Below are 22,313 nucleotides of genomic sequence, written 5' to 3'. Positions count from 1 at the left end.
CTTTTAAACACGGCAACGAAACCGAAGCATACATCCATTCAGTTAAAGTTTTGGAATGGCCAAGCCAGAGTCCAAACCTGAATCCAGTTGGATATCTGAAGAGGGCTGTGCACAGGAGATGCCCTCACTATTTGATGGATTTGGAGCTTTTTTGTAAAGAAGAGTGAGCAAATATTGCCATCTCAAGATGTGCCATGCTAATAGACTCCTACCAATAAAATGGAGTGCTGTAATAAAATCAAAAGGCAGTTCAAAAAAGTATTAGTTAAAGGATGTGTACACTTATGCAACCACATTATTTTATTTTATTTTTTTTTATTCTTCCCCCTAAAATACTTCAAATTTTTTCAATTGAATTGTTCATGTTATAGGACACATTAAAGGTGGAAACGGTTCTGACATGATGAATCTTGGTCTCATTATTTTACATCACAAAACCTGGCATTTTATCAGGGGTGGGTAGATTTTGCTATCCATTGTATTATTGTGACCACTCAGTTCCACTCCATGCCACACGGTGACGCTAAAACATTTTACAGCTGTTAGCTAACTTCAATGAAATCACCAACGAAGAAGAGTTCTTGTGTTTGATCGCTGTTGGAATACAAAAATATTCCTGCACGAAAACGGCGAATCGGTCTAATCTATATCATTACGTTGACAAAGGTGAGCCTTCAATGCATGAAATCCTTCAAACAGAACATCAAATCGATTCCGCAAATGGCGAGAGGAAATGTCGTTGATATCCAGGCCATCTTTAGCATATGCTAGCTGACTCAAACAGAGCTGTGAGCTACACAGTAGCTTAGCTTCTTATCAGTGATGGTTGTGTTTACTACTTAATAATCCTGTAAGCATGATGATAGCAGTGGGGTCTGTGCTGGACAGGTGTGTTAGATTGTGTGTTTCAGATGTTTAACTTCAATCCAAGGTATCTGAGTGACTGACACAGCTGCCAAAAGAACATGCATGTGGAAAATAACATTACTATATCATTCATAAGTTAAGAATGAATGGTCTTTCACTCAGCGCAGGTTCCTCCCTCCTGCAGGTGTTTTCTTCTGGTACAGCATGGATACCTCTGCAGCGTCCATGTGGGATGAGCACCAGGCGTATGAGGAGCTGCTTTACTGGGACAGCCTGATCCAAGAGGGACACCAGCTACTACCGCATGATTTTGACAGGTACTCACATAGCATTCATTCAGCATCCCAAAATAATATCAAAATTAAAATGTCACTGATAGAAAGGTGGTAGAATTATGCGTATTTCACCTTGAAGTATACCTAGTGAAATTGAACACAGCTGGTGATGAGGTGCAGAAATAAATAAACCAGTTCTAATGATTTGCTTTTGCAGTGTGGTCAAAACAGAGCTGTGCTGATTTTGTCATTTCCTCCCTCTAGATATGAGGATCTGCGATACTGGTATGACTGCCTGTGCTATGAGGAGGAACTGAGACAATACCATGACTACATTGCGGCTATTGAGGAGATTGAGGACACACGGCTTCACAAGGTTATTGTTTTCCAGCTTGAAAGTAGAGTTGGGCCGATTAATGGCATTATGAAATGATCAGCACCAGCCAATGTCTGCGCTCACATGGCAGGTTAAAGAATCCACAAATAATGTCTGCGGACACTGCAGCGTGGCTGCTGTTATGCAATGTTAACATCCCTCTAAATGATAACTCGTTTTCCCCATCCTAAATGACAGCATATCAAATCTAAAACAGTAACTGGGTAGTGGTAAATATAAATCATGTTATGGTTTATAGAATAATATGGATTAATATTGCTTCTGACATACACATCATGTTCTGAAATCTATAGCATAACCCAATTTTATTTTCAATTTCATGAATTTATTAAAAAATCCATCTGAAGTATGTTATTTGCTAAAATAACCATGTGTATTAGAATTTCATGTGAACGGAATAATAGATTTGATTAATGTTAAAGTTAAAATTTTATGAAATGCAAAACAACAACAACAACAACAAAATGATATCAGCATATTGATTGGTTCGTCCACCTACTCTCTAATAATTGGCATTGGCATGGCCCCTTGGAAAACTGATCCCGGCCTACCACTCCTAAACAGTCTCATGAATACTTTAAAATGTCTTTCCTAACTCAGACGATCAGGTCATGTTATTCAGGTCCTCAAGTCTCCACATTATGACTGTTCATCTTATGTTTTCCATCATGCACTCCAAATAAAAAAAACATAATTTTACATACACTGGAAGGAAAACTGGATCTGGTGCCTGGATTTTTATTTTCCAAACATGCACTTATGAACCATTCAACTAAAATAATACTTCCCCAATCTTTTTCCCCTTTTGTCAACCAAAATAATCTATGTATACAATCACATTATAGGATTAAGATGAATTACCCTTTCAGATGCATGGCTTGCTTTTTCTCTGTCATTAAACCTTCTTTGTTGATTCCCCGCTTTAGGAAGCAGCTGCACCCAAAGTGCACATCGGGCCCTACGATCGCCATGTGATGGCCAAACATTCTGATGTGTATCCCTCACCAGAAGAGCTGGAAGCAGTGCAGACGATCATCTCCCACGTGGAGTGTGCATTAAAGACTGTGTCTGACCAGATAGACTCTCTGAAAGAAGTCAGTGGAAGTACAGAGACAGAAACGTAAGCATCAAAACGGTCTGTTTCACACCCACTGACTTTTTCTGTGTTTTGTTCTCCCCGTCCCATTATTTTTAGCAGATATTTTTCATTGAACAACCCAATTTTTCCAGATTCAACATTTGATATGATGTCTATGCATTATTTTGAATCAAACAGAGGCTTTAAATAGTTTGTAACACATCAAGATCTCTTTTTATCAACATGTACACAGCATCACAACTGTTTTGGATTTAGGATTGAACTGCACTTTATAAATGTCTGTTTTACTGAACTTTATATCTGCTGATTCTTTATTTTTTTTCTTATTTTAGTAACAGTGCAAGTGGTGATTCACAAGAGGGTGTCCTGCGTGGGGTCATGAGGGTTGGTCTTGTGTCCAAAGGACTCCTGCTGAAGGAAGACAATGACTTAGAGCTGGTGCTGCTTTGCGCCAACAAGCCTACAATCACTCTTCTTAACAAAGTGGCAGAAGAGTTAACTGCACAGTTAGAGGTAGATCGAAGTTTCTGCTGTTCAACATTATTTCCATGAAATGTTAAAATAAGAATCAAGTCATTTTTAATCCATAGACACTAAGAGTTGTTCTTCTTCTTTTTAATAGACAATTTCTGCGGAGACGTATGCAGTGAGCCAGTGTCCTGAAGATGCAGCTATTCTTGTAACAAGCAACAAGGAGTCAGCCCTGACTCTCACGATCCACCTGACATCACCTCTTGTGAGGAAGGAGCAAGAGAGTGTAGCTGCTGAGGAAGATGGTACATCCAGTCTCTTGCGACATATGAGTTACCACAGGCCTGATCTGTGTGTTCTCAGTCACTGTACTGCTCCACTGATCTGTTACCGAAAACTAAAACATCTCAATCGCTGTCCATCCTTTTCTCACAAACCTCAGTGGAGCTTGTACAGTGACTGTCTCAGACCGATGCCAGTGAACAACCAATGAATGTTGGCTCTTCACTCGCTCGAGTGTCCTGCCGTCGTCTTGTGACAAAGTGGCATTTGCCAGAAAAGCATTTCTTTTGTAGTCGAAAAATTCTGCACCTATTGTTTATAACAGTATCAGGCATTCAAACAACTTTGTTTATTCTTGTGAAATTGTTTTCATGTTTTTATTGAAGGCTTTTCAAGAATAACAAGTTAGAGCGCGCATTGCATGTACTTGATGCTGAACATGTAAGTTTGGCACCAGCTGCAGCAAAACTGATCCGTGATGAGTACATTTAATCATAAGGTGAACTGAAATTCGAACAGAAAATAATGAAAGAAGAAACTATTTAATCATAGTTTGTTTGTAGACTCATCTGTGGGTTAATTTTAGCGGTTTAGAGGCTTTTGTGCTGATCGGTGGGAGCTGTATTTTCCTGAGTCTAAAGTTTGAAGTGATTCATTTAAAGATAGGAGGAGTTTGCTCCCACATACAGAAGCATACCGGCCTCAGTGCAGTTTTAGTTTGTTGCTACACTGAACACTGGGGCTGCACATTTACAATAATTTTTTAAAAAGTATTACATATTCAGTCAACATCAAGGTATCGGGAGGAATTGGATTTGACCCAACCTAGAAGTAACCCAGCTTTAAAAGGACTGGGATCGACTCCAGAACTACTTGATGACATACAGACAGTTAATACTGAACTGTATTGTCCTTATTTAAGTTGAAAGTAACCAATTATTACACTATTAACCTTTTTAATTATGTGAAGCTCAAAGAAAGATTTAATTGCGTGTAAAGACTTGTCAATTTCCTCTGAATGAAGCCTTAGTTTGATGCTACAATGATTCCACATTCAAAAACTTCACAGGACCACTCGATAAATGGTTTACCGTTTACTTAAAGCCCCTTTGAGGAGCTTTTAACTGGTTTTGAAACAGACTGAAATTGACGGTGATGCCTCTTTATGACCATTATTTTTAATGTCTTCAACCGCTGCGAGGGGGTAGGTGTCAGACCAGATGATTGGCAGCATACTAAAGAAAAAAAATTTAAAAAATATTTTCAACAGCAAATATTCACAATAAGCGATACTTTGACAGTTAAAAGGAACCAGGGTGAGAAAATGCTGCCTTGGCATGCACAGGACAAAATCAGCCATGAGATAAGGTACATATTTGTCCATGGGATGCTAAAATCAAAACAGACCCATAGTTCCTCACAGCAGCTTAACCGAAAAAATAAACGAGTACAGAAAGGTGTCAAGTTACATTCAAAAGGTAATAAGATTGAGATAAATAGGTTAAATTATACTGTGTGGCTTCACTCTGCTTCTCTTAACTGCCAACTCGTTAACTCAATAACTTTCTCAGAAGATCAGAGCACCTTAACGAGGGGACAGAACACCTTAACGAGGGGGCGGGGTTACAGAAAAGATTGAGCCACTCATCCAACAGTGACATTCTATAAATGAAACAATCAACAATATTGAAAATGTAAGAAATCACTTGGCACATAGAATTAGAATTACAGCATTATGAACTTCAACTTTTACCATCTGTAAATATTCCCCAGAATTCTTTTGAAATGAATTCACTATGGAAGCTATTCACACATGAACATAAATGAGTACAAACATCATGAATTGCATTTAGGCTCCTACAACTTAATTTAATTTGGAGATTTGAACATCTTTTTTACTCAATAAGGACATTTTTCGTATAAGCATCCCTTCAGTTAAACATAGTTGATTTATAATCCCGGTTTATCATCTGGCCCTGTAGCAAGCTTACTTTACCTGATCTTCTTTGTAGCTTTTAATCTCTCCTGTTACTCATGAGAGCATTCATTCTGCACCCATATTTTATGAGAACTGCAGAAGATTAAAACTTTACAACATTCAGGGGATAGATTAGCTGAATTTATGAGTATGAGTGTAGAGAACAAAATAAAACCTGCACAAAGCTGGTATGTCTTATGTTGTGTTTCTGATACTTCATAAAGGCTTGCCAGGTCAGTGTTGGATCAGGGATTCCATCAGTTTTGCTGCAGCTTGGAGCACACGTGAAGATACTCAAAATGTTTGTGGTTTACAGCTGATTGCCTCTTAGTTTGTGAAGTTTTGTAGGAACGCTGGACCTTTGACCAACTGGACACACTGTCTCAGGAGGGGGGGGAAGCAGTGAACTCAACCAAAGCAAAGCCCAAAAGGGAAGGGGACATTTCGTATAGATTCCCCAGTAAACACATTGACAACATGCTTTGCATTGTTGGAAATACAACTCTGTCTTTGTGACAGTCTTCACGTCCACCTGAACGCATCAGGTTATGGTTACCTTGGTCTGTGACTGGTGACTATTTTTCTTATTGGGACTAAAGAGTTACCCGTTGGGTACTTGGGACCCCTTTTCCCTGCTGCTAGTGTTTTGGGGAAAGCTGCTTCTCCCTGAGCTGCAAGACAGAGCCCAACCCCCTTGGTCAAACTGTACCTTTTCTTCTTACTCCACCTCGTCAATAGAAACGCGAACAGTCAACGATCCGCCGGACGTTCTGGACAGGCAGAAATGCCTAACTGCCTTGGCGTCTCTCCGCCACGCCAAGTGGTTCCAGGTTTGCATTCACGTCCTTTTTAGTAATAAGGTTGAACTTTTTCATGATTTGTCTGTTCTCATTTTCTCTTCAGACCTTCACATTTTAACTGTTCTTTGAGTTTTTCAATAGAGTAAATATTTGATAATGAAGTGTGGTGTGCTGATCACTACCAATGACAGACTTGAACAAATCATTGGTACTGAGTGCAGCATGTCGTTTTATATGTTGAATTATTTTACTTTTTTTTCTGTTGGAAATATCAACACTATAATACCAGTATTCTTCTAAAGAGGTTTTTAAGAGCTATTGTTCTTTTCCATGTTTCCTGTTCTTCTAACTAACCCGGTTTATGTTTGTGTCTCCAGGCTAAAGTCAACAACCTGACGTCTGCTGTTGTCGTGATCCGGATCATGAGAGACTTGTGTAACCGCGTTCCCACCTGGACGCCGCTGTCAGGATGGGTGAGGAAACTGTTGTCCCACTTGTATAACAGAACTTAGGATGTAATTGTGTATGAGCCACTCAAATATTAATGACATTGTTATTGTTGTCTAATCAACAACTTGTGACACATCTGAATGTTTTGTCTTTACATTCAATCCCCTGTAGGCTCTTGAACTGCTGGTAGAGAAGGCTATTGCTACATCTGAGAGACCAATGGGTGCAGGAGAGTCCTTGCGTAGGGTTTTGGAGTGCATTGCATCTGGAATCTTATTGCAAGGTTCGATTTTTATTGAGTTGATTATAGGGATGTAACGATATATCGCAAATCGGTAAAAAATGGATACAAATAAGGGTGGATTAAAATCGATTCAACATGATTTGTATCAGGATATTATTTTCAACAGTAGAAGGTGCTATCTGCATGCACTCCCCTTATTCAACATCATTAAGTCTCTTGTGCTGCTCTCTCGTCACTGGAGGTGTTTGAAGTTTAAAGCATGTTTGGATGTGAATCAGCTGACTGAAGGTGTTGCACACAGCGGAGGCACTCAGCTGGGGGCTGCGGCTGAGTGACCGGTCTCCACAAGCGTTTTTTTTCACCACTGCTGGACTGATTATGACCCGGTTGTGCTCCCGGCTGACACATGACCGCATTCATATGTTTATTTTTCTCAATAAGAACGAGTAGACAGAAGACTGGACACTGTGAGTCCAAAATATGGTCCTGTTGCAGTAAATCCACATGTTGTAGTCTGAGTCTTCACATATGACCATGCGTCCACAGAGATTATTTCCAAGCCTGCTCCTCACATTGATATTCAGCGTGTTAACATTTGAACACCTCAATATGATCTTTGCTGTTTAATATCGTCAGTTCTATACATTGTGTCATGAAGGAACACTTGATTTAGGGGGAATAACACATTTGGCAATCTTTTTGACATGGAAAACATTCACGTTTTTTTAATGATTAAACTATAATTGATCGTTAAGATTTCCAAAGATCGATCAAGGAGAATACTTGAAATTGACATCCCTAATTTTAAAAAGATTTACCTTATTTGTTTTAATATTTAATACTTTCACTTGGGAATTGTTCACTTTCCATTTCTCTATAATTGTTCTGAAATTTTCCAACAAGGTATTTTTGTACGGTGATTTTAGTGTTTTGCAAGGTACTGAAAAAAAGTGTGCAGTGGTTTTATTTGAGGTACAACACACCTTAAAAATGAAAAAGGATTGCTTTGTCTACAAAGAAATATAAGAGAAAAAAAATATTGCAACTGTCCAGATCTGAGAATTGAAATAAATTAATAGTTATTTAAATTTTGAGTTCAATCCAGTTTTCTTGAAAATCGTTAGTGAATCGTATCGTGAACCAAAAATCGGGATTTGAATCTGTCGTGGGTTGAGTGTATCGTTACGTCCCTAGTTAATTATTATTTGATCCCTCTGCACTTGCATTGACTTTAACTTACCAATTTTACTTTATTTGTGCAAAGATGGTCCTGGAATTAAAGATCCATGTGAGAAGGAAGCAGTCGATGCCACTGCATATCTGACCACGCAGCAATGTGAAGACATCACGCAGAGCGCTCAGGTAAGATCAGGCTGCAGATTTACACAAGCACTCTTATATTTCTTTAACCCTAAAAAAGAACCTAATGTTAGTGTTGTCTTTAGTTTGCCCTGAGGCTGTGTGCATTTGGGCAGATGAACAAGGTGTTGGGAATAGACTACAAACCTTTAAAGCCAAGGAGACCAGTAGGCTACGGCAGCAAAGATCACACAGGTACCCAGGGATCTCTGTTTTTACCTTTTGCATCGTAGGTTACCGTGCACAGATCTGATCTCTTGTTTCTGTTGTATCACGCAGCCCAGATACCACCTGCCAGACAGCTCAGTCTTCCGCCGAAGAGACCGTACTCTGAGGTGGACCAAGGACAAGATGAGCCTCATCTAAATAGCAAACAGAGGAAGTTTCTTAAGTTCCAGAAGCGCTTTCAAAGGAAACCATGTAAGTGATGAACAGGAGAGGCTAAATCTATAAAATTCACACCTTTTGAAGAAAAAAAGTAGTCTTCTTTTTTTTTGTTTAACTCTCTTATCTTGCCACCATCCACTTTTTTTCATATCAAACCTTTATGTATTCTGAAAAGGACATTGAGGTTTCCTTCTTTTCCAATGTCGTTGAGATCACAGACCCATTAAAAACAATGAAACAACACATATAATTATTCACACAGCAATAAAATCAATTTAAAGTTACAAGCTGAAACACAGTGGTTAGAAATTGAAGTCTTAAACTCTGCATAAGAGTGAAAAGATAATATCTGTAGTTTGTTGGAGGGTATTCCATGAGTTTGGGGCATCAATGAGTGAGTTCAGAGTTCAGTGTAAGCTTGAGAGGCTTTCAGATCTTGCTAATCAGTAGAAAAAGTCATGTAATAATAATAATAATAATTATTATTATTATAATAATAATACATTTTATTTATAAAGCGCTTTTCTGAATACTCACAATCGCTGCACAGAGGATAAAAACATCATATAAAACGACAGATTAATAAAAACATGAAGGAAAAGCATAAAATACATTTAAAAGCAATCATACATTAAAAGCAGTTCCAATTGGTGGGTTTAAGTAAGTGTTTTGAAGGTGGACAGGTTGGGGCAGTTTCAAATGTTTAGTGGTAAGGCGTTCCAGAGGGCTTTTTGGGTCAGGAGGAGGATTTTAAAATGTATGTGTTGTTTGATAAGGAGCCAGTGGAGGTTTTGGAGGACAGGGGTGATGTGGTCACAGGTGTGGGTGAGCAGGCGGGCGGCAGAGTTCTGAATATATCGTAGTTTGTTGAGTTGTTTGGAAGGAAGGCCGTAGAGGATGCTAACAGTAGTCAAGTCTGGAAGTGATAAAGGCGTGGATCAGAGTTTCAGCGTTGGAGAGGGAGAGAGATGGACGGAGACGGCGATATTTTCAGGTGGAAGAAGGCGGTTTGGTGATGTGGTTCATGTGCTGTTCCAGAGTGAGATGGGAGTCAAAAATAATATCCAGGTTGTGAACATGTGAGGACGGAGTGAGGGAAGCATTGTTGATGGCGAGGTTGAAGTTGTTGGTGATGTGGTGATCAGATTTTTCAGGGTGGAGAGGGTTGGAGCAGTTATGTAATTGGTGGAGATGTAAAGTTGGATGTCGTCAGTGTAGCAGTGGAAGCAGAGACCCTGACGACCGATGATTTTACAGATTGGGAGACTGTAGGCTCCATAATGACACTCCAACAAGTTTGTATTGTTGGAGGGTAGCTTGTCAGTAAGGGCTTTAAAAATATACAAATACCAATGTTTGTTCCGCTTCTGCTCAAGAGAAAGGACACAGTGATGAGCGTCATATCTGTCTGTAAAGAGTGTTTATATGGTTTTTAGATGTAAATCTCTCTTCAAGCAGTATCCCAAGGTATCTAAATTCAGTAACTCTCTCAGTTCTTATGCCATTTAAAGTAGATTTTCATAGTTCCCTTGAGAACAGCATGGATTTTGATTTGCTTGCATTAAGGATATTTAGGTTTATTATGTTTTTGTTGCATGTTTCTAATTCTATAACAATCTTCAAGTATTCAAGTATAGATAGGCATTATTTACAGCAACCTTAGTTTCAGTATACTAGATAAAGAAGTGAATGGTTGTAGGGGTGGGCGATATTACCAAAACCTTAAGTAACTTATTATATCACAGTATCCGTTTATAATTTGGTACAGTTGTATCCAGATAGACTGTTTAAAACATCACTATTATATCTACTTGATGTATTAAAACAAACTAAAATTATTTAAGGTTCTCCAATTTAGAGAACGCATGTTTTAAAATGAGAAAATGCTGCAAAATATTGTAATTTTATTTGATGCTTTAACTGTTTTTTGTGTAAATTAACTAAATTCTACCATTTTCTCTGTATGTTTTGTACGCTTTTGTCCACAGTCACAGATGACTTTAATATGAATGCCGTGATGCGTCTGAACCAGTACAGACCGGGCCTGGAGTACCGTCTTACATCTCAAACCGGTCCAGTCCACGAGCCGGTTTTCACAATGGCTGTAGACCTAAATGGGAGCACCTATGAGTCAACAGGGCCTTCCAAACGAGCTGCCAAGCTTAATTTAGCAATCAAGGCAATACTCTTTTGACTGACATGAATAGCCTTTGAAAAGTTTGACTAAAGAGCTATCTGCACAGCTTACAGTATGATAGCATTGTGTAGACTTGATATTTTTGGCATGTGAATGAATCTTAGAGCACTTAATACTGTTTTAGATTTGTGTCCCTTGATGTGTGATGTCTATCATTCACAGGTCCTGCAGGATCTTGGTCTTCCGACAGGCTCAGAATCTAAATCAGAGTCCAGCAGCGACATTGAAGCAGCCATAGAATCAGTTAAAGCTCCTCCCACGGTCTCTACTACATCAGAAGATGTATGTACCTCAGTTCTTTTCCTGGAGTCAGGGTTTTAGATGTCATATTTGGGAGTAGCAGTTATTGTTTTTGCTTTGTTAGAACTAAAGTATAACATGTTACTGAACAAAGGGTTTATTGGCTTGAGCCGTAAACATCCATTGTTGGGCTGTGTGCTGTGAACAGAGTGGCCAGGGTCCTATTTTGACTAAAAATGGCAAAAATCCTGTGATGGAGCTGAATGAGAAGCGCCGCAGCCTGAAGTACGAGCTGTCTGCAGAGACCGGGGGATCTCATGAAAAGTGTTTTGTCATGGAGGTGAGTCTGCAGCATCATGTGAAAAAATGCACGAAACAAAACTGAAAGGATCATTTTACGAAGCTTCCTGCTTTTCCTTTAAAGAATAATAAATACAGCAGCAGTATTGCATATCACTTTTTAAGGATTTAAAACCAACAATTTTTTTACATTTTTTCTCTGTCAGGTGGAAGTCGATGGGGAGAAGTTCAAAGGGCGAGGTTCTAATAAGAAGGAAGCGAAGGCCTTTGCTGCACTTGCTGCTTTGGAGAAGCTTTTCCCAGAGGAAAACAGAGGCAGCTTGAGTGCCAACAGAAACCTTCCAAAGAAGAAGGTCACCTACACTGACATGGTAACTCATTTAGTTCAGGATCTAATCTATGATCTGTTTTGTGTTTACTGACAACCTTGAAGATAGAAAACCTGATGTTACATTTCCATAAGATTGAAAATAGTAAGTTATTGAATATGTTGGTAACAAGGGAAAATCACTTCTGCTGTGCTGTGGATATATTTGCTGACTCAGTATCGTTTTCTTAATTTGCATTTAAAGCTAAAAGCATTTGTTGCATGTATTTTCCTGACTGTTAGTCCAAATCAAACAGCGTCAGTGGTTAAATCTGTCACATTAGTTTCTTTATCTTTAGATTTTTGCATAGTATTTTACTTAATCATCTTTCATTTGTTAGCTATAGTTACAATTGATAAAAACAACAAACATCTCAGAAAACATTTTTTTCTCAACCTTTATTTAACCAGATAAAAGACCCATTGAGATCGAGACCTCTTTCACAAGGGTGACCTGGCCAAGAGAGGCAGCAACATACGTCATAGTAAACAAAACAGACAGATAACAACGACAACAAACATTAAAATATAAAATACAAGCAATTTGATAAAATAAAGGGCAGAAGTTATTTTACAGTAACAATTTAAGAACACAGGCACTGCTCGAAGGATTTCCGTTGTTGTTTTCTTAAGATAGAGCGATAAGCTTCCAATGAAACAAATGCTGACGTTTTCAGTTCAGATTGGAGGGCATTCCAAGCAGAGGGGGCAGAGAAACTGAATGCTTTTTTTCAGTTTCAGTTCGAACACGAGGAGTAGAAAGATAGAAAATGTCATTTGATCCTAGCGCATAACGGCTTCCAGTTTTCTGAAGAAAAGTGCATAAATAAGTAGGAGCCAAGCCAAGAAGAGCCTTATAAACCAGAGTCATCCAGTTTGTATGCCTCCTTACATTTAAGAAAGGCATGCCAGCTTTAGCGTACAGTTCGCGGTGGTGGGTGAATCGGCTACAACCTGTGATAAACCTCAGAGCACAGTGGTAGACCGGAACCAAGGTCTGTAGGCAGCTGGATGAAGCACACATATACACAACATCACCATAATCAAGTACAGGCAAGAAAGTAGCTGACATCAGAAGCTTCCGAGCTCTAATGGGAAACATGACTTGTTTCTGTAATAGAAACCGAGCTTCACCCTTAATTTAAAGATCAGGTTTTTGACATGCACTTTGAATGAAAGGTCCCCATCAATAATTAGTCCCAGGTACTTGTAACTGGTGACCTGCTCTAAAGTTTTACCCTGGATTAGCTGTTTTTCCTGCTCTCTTTGGCTTTCTATGAAAATGTTGAGTCCACTTACAGTTTATAACACAGCGGAAAAGCGCCTAAACTAACACTATATGTTTTGGGATCATGCTGGCTCATTAATTAATGCTGTAAAATTCTGATAATCAGTTTTCTGCCTATTTTCTGAAAATACAGACAAATACAACACACGAAAGAGAAACATCAACAAAGTGTCTTTTTTCATTTTTCCTACAAGTCTTATCAGCTGTTCTCTGGACGTAATTCACCATAACACAGTTCCTCATTTGGCGTTTTTTAAAATGCAGTGCAGCTTTGTCAAACAAGTCAACCCAACATTTGGGGAAGTTATTCTTTCAGGTTCTCCAACAGCTCTCCATTGAGTAAAAAGTCTGCTTTTAATAGATCAATGTTTTGACCTCTGAATCAGAATCCTTCAATTGCCTGGTTTGCCATCAGTGAGCCTTATGCGTTATCATTGGTTTAACTCATTCAGAGAAAAAAATAGCTTGTCAAGCATTTATTTTACTTGGGGCACCAGTGGCCTAGCGGTCTAAGTATGCCCCATGTACAGAGGCTGAGGTCCTCGCAGCAGAGGTTGATGGTTTGACTCCCAACCTTGACCATTTGCTGCATGTCTCCCCCCACATTTCCTGTCAATAAAGGTGAAAATGGCCAAAAAATATCACTTAAAAAAAAAAAAAAAATCCTTTTTCTTGAAATCAAAATTATCAAAAATATTTACTTATGAACCTTAAAAAATGCTCTTTCACTTAAAAGCATTCACTGATAATTCAAGGATATTCTGCCATTTCCTTATTAACAGCACATTCCAGGGTTCGGCACTATCCGGGGCATTCCTTCAGACTCGGGGTCTCGTGGTTGGGGTCCCAACAGAGGCAGAGGAAGGGGCCGAGGCAAACCATTTCCTTCAGGACCCAGCTATAACAAGAGTAAGGAATTTCACAAGCTCACAAGGTGTTAACTTTTCTTGCACAGACAATGCAGGATCCTTCATCGCACTCCAACAGCACTTCATACACGTGTGCAGAACATAGAAATTAAACATTCATTCCTTTCCTTCTTTTCAAAAGCCAACTACAGTTATGAGAGCAGCACTGGCACAGGCTATCGTAAGTTTGCACTCTAAAGAAATTACCCTAGATTGGTGCAGTGTTGTTTGTGTGTATGTGTATTACCACTGCATAACACAAATTGGGAAGCAATGAACTACATGTATGTTTTTGCTGAATAATTCCAAATGTCTTAGATCAATCAGTAGCATTCATATTTTCCTTGTTTGGCATGTTTTCATTTTAGATTTGGCATGTGTTGTGTTGATACATTTGTTTGTAGCGTTTTCTTTATTGAGAAAGAAATACAGTTTTATATTTCAATGACTTTACACACTAGTGACAATGCTCTTATCTTGACTATCCTTTAGATAAATTGTATGGTAATAATGCAGCCAGCCCCACAGCCAAATGCGAGGGTTCCCCTGGATCAGGCTACGGCACATTTTACCCTGAGAGCAGCAACTACTCCTCCCCAGCCGACTCCAGCTCAGGCTCGAACGCCACCAAGGGACAAAGCTACCAGTCCATGCCCCCTCCTGCTGACCAGCAGAGCCCCTATAGTTACGGATACGGTGATGAGAAGAAGAAGATGCTGACCCAAAGTCAGAATGAGGGCCAAGGAGTAGACTACTCTATGTACAGCACAGCTTACCCCAGCTCTGTGACCGGTGGCCAAGTGTACAATAACTACGGTGAGTAAAAATAAAATCTAGGGATGCACCGAAATGAAAATTCTTGGCCTAAACCGAAAACTGAAAATGAGGAAACCAAGGCTGAAAACTGAAAACCAAAACACCGAAATAAATTATTATGCCAATTATTAGTAGGGAGAACGGGGACAGTTGTAACATTTCTGTAACAGAGGTCTAGGGCCTCTACAGTTGCATGGAATAGAGCGGTGAACACTATGGTGGTGTGAATCCTGTAAAAGACTCACGGAGGCTGAGCTTCTAGTTCAGGTGATTTATTCTGAGAAGAATGTGGTATCTGAGGGAGATACAATGAACAATTTACAATAATTACAACAGGAATGAGATTAGCAACGATAGCTCACATTAATGAGAGAAAAACACTGCACACGTAACTATACTGTTATCAAACACATAATCAAGCCTGGACTCCACACAACAGCTCACAGCATGACAATAAAGAAATTGTAACACATGTCAAAGTTGGCATAATAATCGTCACAACATACTTAAATTGAGGTACCTACATCTGACAATGACACACAAATCCTCCCTGAAGTCCGCAGCTCACCAGCCATGAACACACCGAGAGCCCCACAGACCCAGACCCACTGGAGCTGCCAGTCAACTCTCCACTCTGTCAAAGGGACAGTGACCCTCCCAGTGAATGAATACAAAGATATATACCAGTAACATAACAGAAACACAATGATACAACCGTCATACACTTTGTCTTTCCGAGATCGTTTAAAGGGCTTTCCTACAATTTCACTCCTTGGAGATTAAGCCATGCATTTTCTGTTTGTGTTGCACAGGCATTTTCAAGGCCATTTATTAGTAGACACTTGAAGCTAGTTTGTATAGCAGTTTGAACACACTGGGTTAAAAGAGCTCAAAGTTATACACAGAAATGTCAAAAATGTTACAACTCTCCCGGTCTCCCCTACCATTGCATTTATGGCTAAGACTATGTACTAACCTCACTAAAATCAAGGATCTCATTGAACATATCAGACGACGAGGGTGCATGCCCCTCATCTGGTTCAGAGAGACGAGGCCCTTTTTTCTGCCCTCTGTTCTTCTTCTCCTGCGCTGTGCGCTTCTCCGTCTCTAAGCGGGTTCTCCTCATCCATCGCGGCCTGGATCATTTCTCGTGCGCGCTGCTTTATTCCCACATCCGAGTAATGATTTTTATAACACAGATCAAGTACAGTCGCGATGAAGTGCAGAGGATCCGAATAGATCTCAGTGAAATGTGAGCTGACAGACTCTTAGAGTGTACTTTTCATTGTTTTCACTCCGTGGTCCGTCTCAACCTCCATGCTTAGAAGACACTTTAGTGCTGCAGTTAAAGGAAGAACGGATGCAGACATGTTGGCCCTCATCCAGACAAGCGATTACTGGCCGTGTTTTTGCTTGCGTCATCGGTGAGCGATCAAAATTTTCGGTGGCCGAATTTTCGGTGCATCCCTAATAAAATCTGTCTCTGGCTGTCAGTGAAGGGTTTTTATATTGGTATAACAAATCTATGCACTGTGTTCTTCAGACAACATGAACAAAATGCCTGAAATAAACTCTGCTTTTGACCACTTCCACAGGATATGGGAACCAGTCCTCCTGGGGTGATCAGCAGGGCCAAGGCTTGTACCAGGGTTTTGAACAAAACCAGTGCTCTTACTCTGGATACAACAGCGAGAATTATTAATCACTACATTGCCCTTCTCATCTCACTATGCCATCTTTTTGATTCTGTCTCTGTTCAACCTTGATTGTTATTCGAGGATACTTTTAGAATTGAGAAGAAAAGCTTGTGTTGTCCATGAAACTACAATGTTGCCTTTATTTCTGCTTTGTTTTCACTCTACTTATTAATTTAAACAAATGAAGGTGACAGATGCAGACTAATCTCTTTGGTTTACGTCGACTTACTTTCTTTGGACTGCAAGTATCCTTCAAACTGTCCATGTAAATGTGAGTGTTAAAAAGAAGTTTTATCATATTGTCTTGTTCCTCTGGTTGTTTTGTTTTAATCTAATGCACTAGTTCTGTGAGCGTATTTTGTGGTTTTATTTTAAAGCTGCTTTTAGTTTTGAGCCTGTGATTGATCATTTTCTGTGTCACATTAAAAGCTCTAATCCTCCTGTAAAATAAAAGACTTTTACTTTGGAGCAATGTTTTAATCTGAGTCTAAGACAACCACTTTAGAGCTCACCTTTGTAGATACCATTGAAGAAGCTCTGATACTGAATGTGACAGTTCAGGTCAGTCTGATCGATTCTGAAATTGGTTCTCAAAGATAAGCAAAAAAAATAGAGAAGATATTCCTCACAACCATTGGCCTGTTGAGCATGCACATACTGTCACTGTGTAGCATGCATCGTGTACAAGTGGTTAGAAAAGCAGAAACGATCCTCATTACCTCGGTTAAAAAACTAGGTCACTAGAGTTGCAAGAGAACAGTGTTTAAGAGTACAAGCCCCAAACTAAAATATAAAAGATTCTTTAACATTCCTAAATAACTGTTTTTGTTGCAATCTTATATTACTATAAATATACACTACCACCAGTCAAAAGCTTGGACACACCTTCTTATTTAATGGTTTTTATTTATTTTGATTATTTTTGACATTGTAGATTAATACTGAAGACATCAAAACTATGAAATAATCTGGTTTACAACAGTAGTCAAACAGGGCTATCCATTGTGTACTAACCCTACCTCTGAACAACACAACTGATGGTGTCAAACACATTAAGAAGGCAAGTCATTCTACAAATGAACTCTTGACAAGGCTCATGTTAATTAGAAACCATTCCAGGAGACCACTTCATGAAGCAGACTGAGAGAATACTGAGGAAAAAGGGGGCTTCTTTACAGAATCTAAAATATAAAACATTCTGCTTTGTTTAACACTTTGTTGTTAATCAAATAATTCCATATATGTTCTTTCATAGTTTTGATGTCTTTGGTATTAATCTACAATGTTTCAAATAATTCAAATAAAATACAAACCCTTGAATGAGTGTTTCCAAACATTTGACTGGTAGTTATCTGCACCAAATTTATAAGTCTTCAAAACAAAGTATATCTTACTGTTAGTCTCTTGATGACACTAAACTCACTATTAATTTAGCATTGTACTTTTGCAAAGGATGTAAATCACATTTGTAAAAAAGGAGTCTTAAAAAGATAGAGACTAAAATATCCTGACCCATTCATAAGTGCAGATCAAAAAGCACCAGGTCATATATTGATAGGGGTGCAACTTGCGTCACTATTTCTAAGCTTCATACCTTTAACTTTGCATGCTTGAAGCTTTAAATCTCAAACCCAATCTGAGATAACTGATGTGATCACTGAGACTTTTTTCCACTACTGAAATACCTCTTCTAGTCTTTGAAATGTTTTGTGGTTAATGTTACAGAAATCAAATAAATATAACCGACTACATTTCTTTCTCCCCCAATGATCCTAAAAGTGGAACCATAGAGATGATAAATATGAAGAAGGAAAACTGTTAGACACTGAAGTGGGAAAATTTGAGTCTGGACACCAGCTATAATAGCCATCAGGTCACATGTGGCCCAGATGACCCACCAGTCTCAAGACTGAGTCAGGGTGTGAGCAATGTTCATGCCCCGGCTGCGTGTCCTGGAGCTGGTCTCCCTGCGGCTCTCTCCTCCTGGAATGCTGATAAAAGGCGGAGGAGAAGGGCAGAGGGGACGGAGAGTGTCCCGTCAGATCATGCTGAGCACACCTCATCAAGTATCTGTTGTGAGTGTCTCATTTTTTATCACTGAGCTCTGGCTTTTTTATCTCAGCGCACTGACACTGGGTATTGACAGAGTGTTTTTCTTGTGAGATAGCTGTGTTTTCTTTTTTATGAGGCACTGGATAGTGCTTCACTCTTTTGGTGTTAGGTCTAAGGGAGGTTATTTTATACCTTTTTCTTATTATTTTTATAGCAGAATATTTAATTAGAAGAAGCCAAGATGCAGATTATTCCTTGATAGGTATGAAAATACATTATTTCACTCTCTCAGCCTCGTCAATAGGCCTGCTCTGATTACTTCTGTTTCCTCCAGCTGGGTGAGCTTCAGATTGTAACCAATCACAAGTGAGCTTTTTGCATAAAAGGAAGAGGTCATGTTGTTTGGTAAGGCAGGGAGAGAGGAAGCATAGGCTTACATGGTAAGCTGCAGCAGTGTTTTGTTTCATGTTCGTACTTGTTTTTGCTTACGTGTGTGCTGACTTTCAGTTTTGGTTATGAATAAATGTCTTGTTCTCCTTTCGGGTGATTTGTTTCTGCTTCTAACACTTGATTGAAATGTTTGTTTCTTTCTGTCAAGATGGCACTCGCACTTGTTTCCATCATGTTTGCTGCCATCCCTGTGGCCTACTGCTATCCTACTGCCTTCCAGCACCTGGAGGGAACTGGCAGTAAGTATCAAAGGGTTTAACTCTTTGTTGTGAGTAACTTCAAATCAATCTGACTCCTGGGATCTCATTTCACTGTGTGTTTACAGCAAACCGAACCTCCATTAAGTTCCTGGCTGTAGGAGACTGGGGTGGAGTACCTTATCCCCCCTATATCACCGCTGTGCAGAAGGCTACTGCTCGAGAAATGAGCAAAGTAGCAGAGCAGATGGGAGCTGACTTTGTTCTGGCCCTTGGTGATAACTTCTACTTCAAAGGTGTGGATAGTGTGGATTCCCCTCGTTTTGAGGTGAGTTGAATGTACGTACATGTGCTCAGAAATTACAGTTGGTGAAGCAACAGCACTGAGGTAATATCTTGTGGTCTCTCTTCCAAATCTTTCAGGAAACTTTTGAGTCTGTGTACACTGCAAAGTCTCTCCAAGTGCCCTGGTATGTGCTTGCTGGTAATCATGACCATGCAGGAAATGTCAAAGCCCAGATCGAGTACAGCAAAAAATCTGACAGATGGTACAGAGCTCTTTTAACATTGCTTTTTTTTTTTATCCGCACGTCTCCTAGCTTTAACCCTAAAACTGTTTATATAATTATCTACATTGATCTTTTTATTTCCTTTATCATCTTAGGAAATTCCCCTCTTACTACTATGAGCTGAACTTCCACATCCCCAACACAGGGAAAACTTTAACCATCATCATGCTTGACACCATAATGCTGTGCGGAAACTCCGACGACTTCTTGGATGAGAAACCAAGAGGGCCCCTGCACGCAATTGATGCTAATCGTCAGCTGGTTTGGCTGCAGGAAAGGCTGGCTAAGAACAAAGCAGACTTTCTTTTACTCGCCGGCCACTATCCTGTGTGGTCTGTGTCCGAACACGGCCCCACAGAGTGTCTCCTGCAAAGGCTTCATCCTCTGCTCATCAAATACAACGCCACTGCTTACCTCTGCGGTCATGACCACAACCTGCAGGTGGGTTCATGCAAAGGTTTGCTTATTTATTTAATAAATGCTCAGTGCCTCTGTAAGCTGAATATTCATCTTTCCTTTCACCTCTACAGTACATAGAAGAGTCTGGTGTGGGCTATGTGGTGAGCGGTGCAGGAAACTTCCTGGATCCTGATATCCGTCACTGGAGCCATGTCCCCAAAGGTTCTGTGAAGTTCTTCACTGGCAAAGCTTCAACACTTGGAGGCTTTGTGCATGCAGAAGTCACAAAGAACCACATGATCCTGACCTTTTACCAGGCGAAAGGCACTTCTCTCTATCGCACTGTCCTCTCCAAAAGGAATTTTGAGTAGAAAATATTTGCTGTTTAATTCAGGTTTTTTTTGTTTTGTTTTAACTATGGCATTTTCATTTCAAAGCAAGTGATGCGTATATATTTTTAAAAGAATCAGTTTTTACATGTGAAGCTACTGTTTGAAAAGAATAAATGTGATTTGTAATGATTGTGTCTGTCATGTGACTTATGGCAGGGGCTGTTCACGAAGGGTTAAAGAGGTCAACTCAAAATGACTTTAGTGTGACAGAGGAAGGGCTTAGAATAATTTAGGGTTATGATGAACTTGTACTTTGTCACCACCACTTGTAGCCTCCCATTGAAGCATTCATAAATATTGTTTGCTGCTGTCCAAACAAAGTTTCAACCAGTCAGAAATGAAGTGCTTAACTAAAATAAGAGTGTCACGAGTCACTGAGTAGTGTTTGTATTTGGGTATAGTTTTGCTCACACGAGGACTCTAGGGTTGAGAAATTTTACAGTAGAGTGTAGATTATTCTGATGGATGTCTACCAGTACAAACACAGCTCTCTTTGTTCTGTCTGTAGCAATCAGCTGACAAATTATATTCCATAAACTTGTTATGCAAATCTAATCCATTAAAATACTCAAGTATTAAGTCATACAATGGGATCTAACAAAAGGAAAATAATTGGTTTATAGTGCAAAGTAAAAATAATTGCATGACTTAAATATTTCATTATGAGGATTACAGTCAAAACTATTTCTCTTGTTTTGCCTGTGATTAGTTGTCACCCTTCTGTGTGGGCATGCATAAGGTTTTCAATTACTCAGTGGGATTTCTGTATACAATAAATGAAATACAGGAACTCTAGTAACAAAGTTGATTTTGTCCCCCTGTGTGCAATATGTGGAACTCCAGCATTATACACAGACATCTATTCACAGAATTCTTATGCTGACAACCTTTGGCTGCTTAGGAGGAGGGATCAAGACTTACAGTCACTGCTTCTTGTCAGTCACCGAGAACCACCTGACCTGCCAACAGAAGATTAAGCTGAATGACAGCAGCTTGGCAGTGACTGCAACCAGGGTAAACTTAGCCAGCCAATGAGAATTAACCTGGGGGTGAAGCATAGACCCAGAACAGGTGGGTCTCTAATTTTACAGCTTCTTCATGCTGAATAACTTAGCTGTATTTAGCATTTTTGGGTCTCACCTTTTACCAGAGTATACATTTTTATGCAATATACAAAACGTAGTGGGTAGTTTTGCAGAACCAGAGCAGGCTACAATCTACTTTTTGTATTGTTGTTTAAGACCATGTGTTTTTCTCCTTTTGTCTTTTTTGTTTTACAACCCTTACCTCATGTCTTACTACTTCAAAGTAAGACTCTCTTAGTGTGTTTTTCCTGATCCAATTCAACTAAATTACGGTCTGCTGGTGTCATGCATTGTCAGACTGAGAGTTGGACTAACAGAGCTGAGTCTGTGCCAATAAAAAATTGGACACAGACAAGCTGACACCTGAGGTTAAAGGACAGGTAAGGATCACTTAACCCTGATGACGTAATTCACTGCAGACCAAATAAAGCCTTGCTGACTCGCACATCAGGACATAGCCTGGTGACTAGACACTATGTACATTTAAAATGCACGCATGTCTGTGACAGTTTCCCACTTGGTGGATAGCCTCAAGGCTTGCATCACAAAGCTGCTCACAATCACAAAATGTTCTATGAAATTTCTAAAAACCTATTAACATAAGCCCACTTTTTAGAAACACTGGTAAAATGACTGATGCAAGCACATAGAAACCGTACTTCCAAGTGGCAGAACAAGCTCACAAGTTGGAACTAACATAAGCAAGTACTGTGAAGATGTTAGCACTTTGAGAAGTCCCACAACGTA

The 22,313-nt window shown here is 39.5% G+C and overlaps 2 protein-coding genes across 5 annotated transcripts; both read left to right on the top strand.

The window, feature by feature from the left end:
- The first annotated feature begins 528 nt into the window (after nucleotides 1-528).
- LOC117815506 (interleukin enhancer-binding factor 3-like) lies at nucleotides 529-16,890 on the top strand. 4 transcript variants are annotated; one of them, XM_034687262.1, is made up of 20 exons: nucleotides 529-666; nucleotides 1,052-1,184; nucleotides 1,407-1,518; nucleotides 2,466-2,659; nucleotides 2,971-3,151; nucleotides 3,261-3,414; nucleotides 6,108-6,199; nucleotides 6,547-6,642; nucleotides 6,791-6,902; nucleotides 8,128-8,225; nucleotides 8,309-8,417; nucleotides 8,502-8,642; nucleotides 10,598-10,788; nucleotides 10,969-11,088; nucleotides 11,255-11,386; nucleotides 11,553-11,717; nucleotides 13,784-13,910; nucleotides 14,052-14,090; nucleotides 14,402-14,725; nucleotides 16,321-16,890. In XM_034687262.1, exons 2-20 carry the CDS (start codon nucleotides 1,072-1,074, stop codon nucleotides 16,425-16,427), a joined length of 2,607 nt encoding a protein of 868 aa, XP_034543153.1. In that variant the 5' UTR covers nucleotides 529-666; nucleotides 1,052-1,071; the 3' UTR covers nucleotides 16,428-16,890. The 4 variants fall into 4 exon arrangements, with proteins under 4 accessions (XP_034543153.1, XP_034543152.1, XP_034543154.1 ...); XM_034687261.1 differs by having other exon boundaries at nucleotides 1,035-1,184; XM_034687263.1 differs by having other exon boundaries at nucleotides 1,030-1,184.
- Nucleotides 16,891-18,791: 1,901 nt separating this feature from the next.
- On the top strand, nucleotides 18,792-20,844 carry acp5a (acid phosphatase 5a, tartrate resistant). Its single transcript, XM_034687260.1, has 6 exons — nucleotides 18,792-18,914; nucleotides 19,073-19,163; nucleotides 19,250-19,449; nucleotides 19,545-19,669; nucleotides 19,786-20,131; nucleotides 20,221-20,844. Exons 1-6 carry the CDS (start codon nucleotides 18,912-18,914, stop codon nucleotides 20,458-20,460), a joined length of 1,005 nt encoding a protein of 334 aa, XP_034543151.1. The 5' UTR covers nucleotides 18,792-18,911; the 3' UTR covers nucleotides 20,461-20,844.
- Nucleotides 20,845-22,313: the final 1,469 nt, after the last annotated feature.

This window comes from Notolabrus celidotus, chromosome 7 (assembly GCF_009762535.1).
Source record: "Notolabrus celidotus isolate fNotCel1 chromosome 7, fNotCel1.pri, whole genome shotgun sequence".
NCBI lineage: Eukaryota > Metazoa > Chordata > Actinopteri > Labriformes > Labridae > Notolabrus > Notolabrus celidotus.
The sequence above is the reverse complement of the archived record's forward strand: the minus strand, read 5'-3'. Positions and strand labels throughout refer to the sequence as shown.

Excerpts from the sequence above, each read along its gene's own strand:
- LOC117815506 (XM_034687262.1), top strand. The coding sequence starts at position 1,072 with ATGGATACCTCTGCAGCGTCCATGTGGGATGAGCACCAGGCGTATGAG. Across the intron at positions 2,660-2,970 it reads GGAAGTACAGAGACAGAAAC|TAACAGTGCAAGTGGTGATT; the intron begins GTAAGCATCAAA and ends TTCTTATTTTAG. Across the intron at positions 6,200-6,546 it reads GCCACGCCAAGTGGTTCCAG|GCTAAAGTCAACAACCTGAC; the intron begins GTTTGCATTCAC and ends TTGTGTCTCCAG.
- acp5a (XM_034687260.1), top strand. Across the intron at positions 19,670-19,785 it reads AGCAAAAAATCTGACAGATG|GAAATTCCCCTCTTACTACT; the intron begins GTACAGAGCTCT and ends TTATCATCTTAG. Across the intron at positions 20,132-20,220 it reads GTCATGACCACAACCTGCAG|TACATAGAAGAGTCTGGTGT; the intron begins GTGGGTTCATGC and ends TCACCTCTACAG.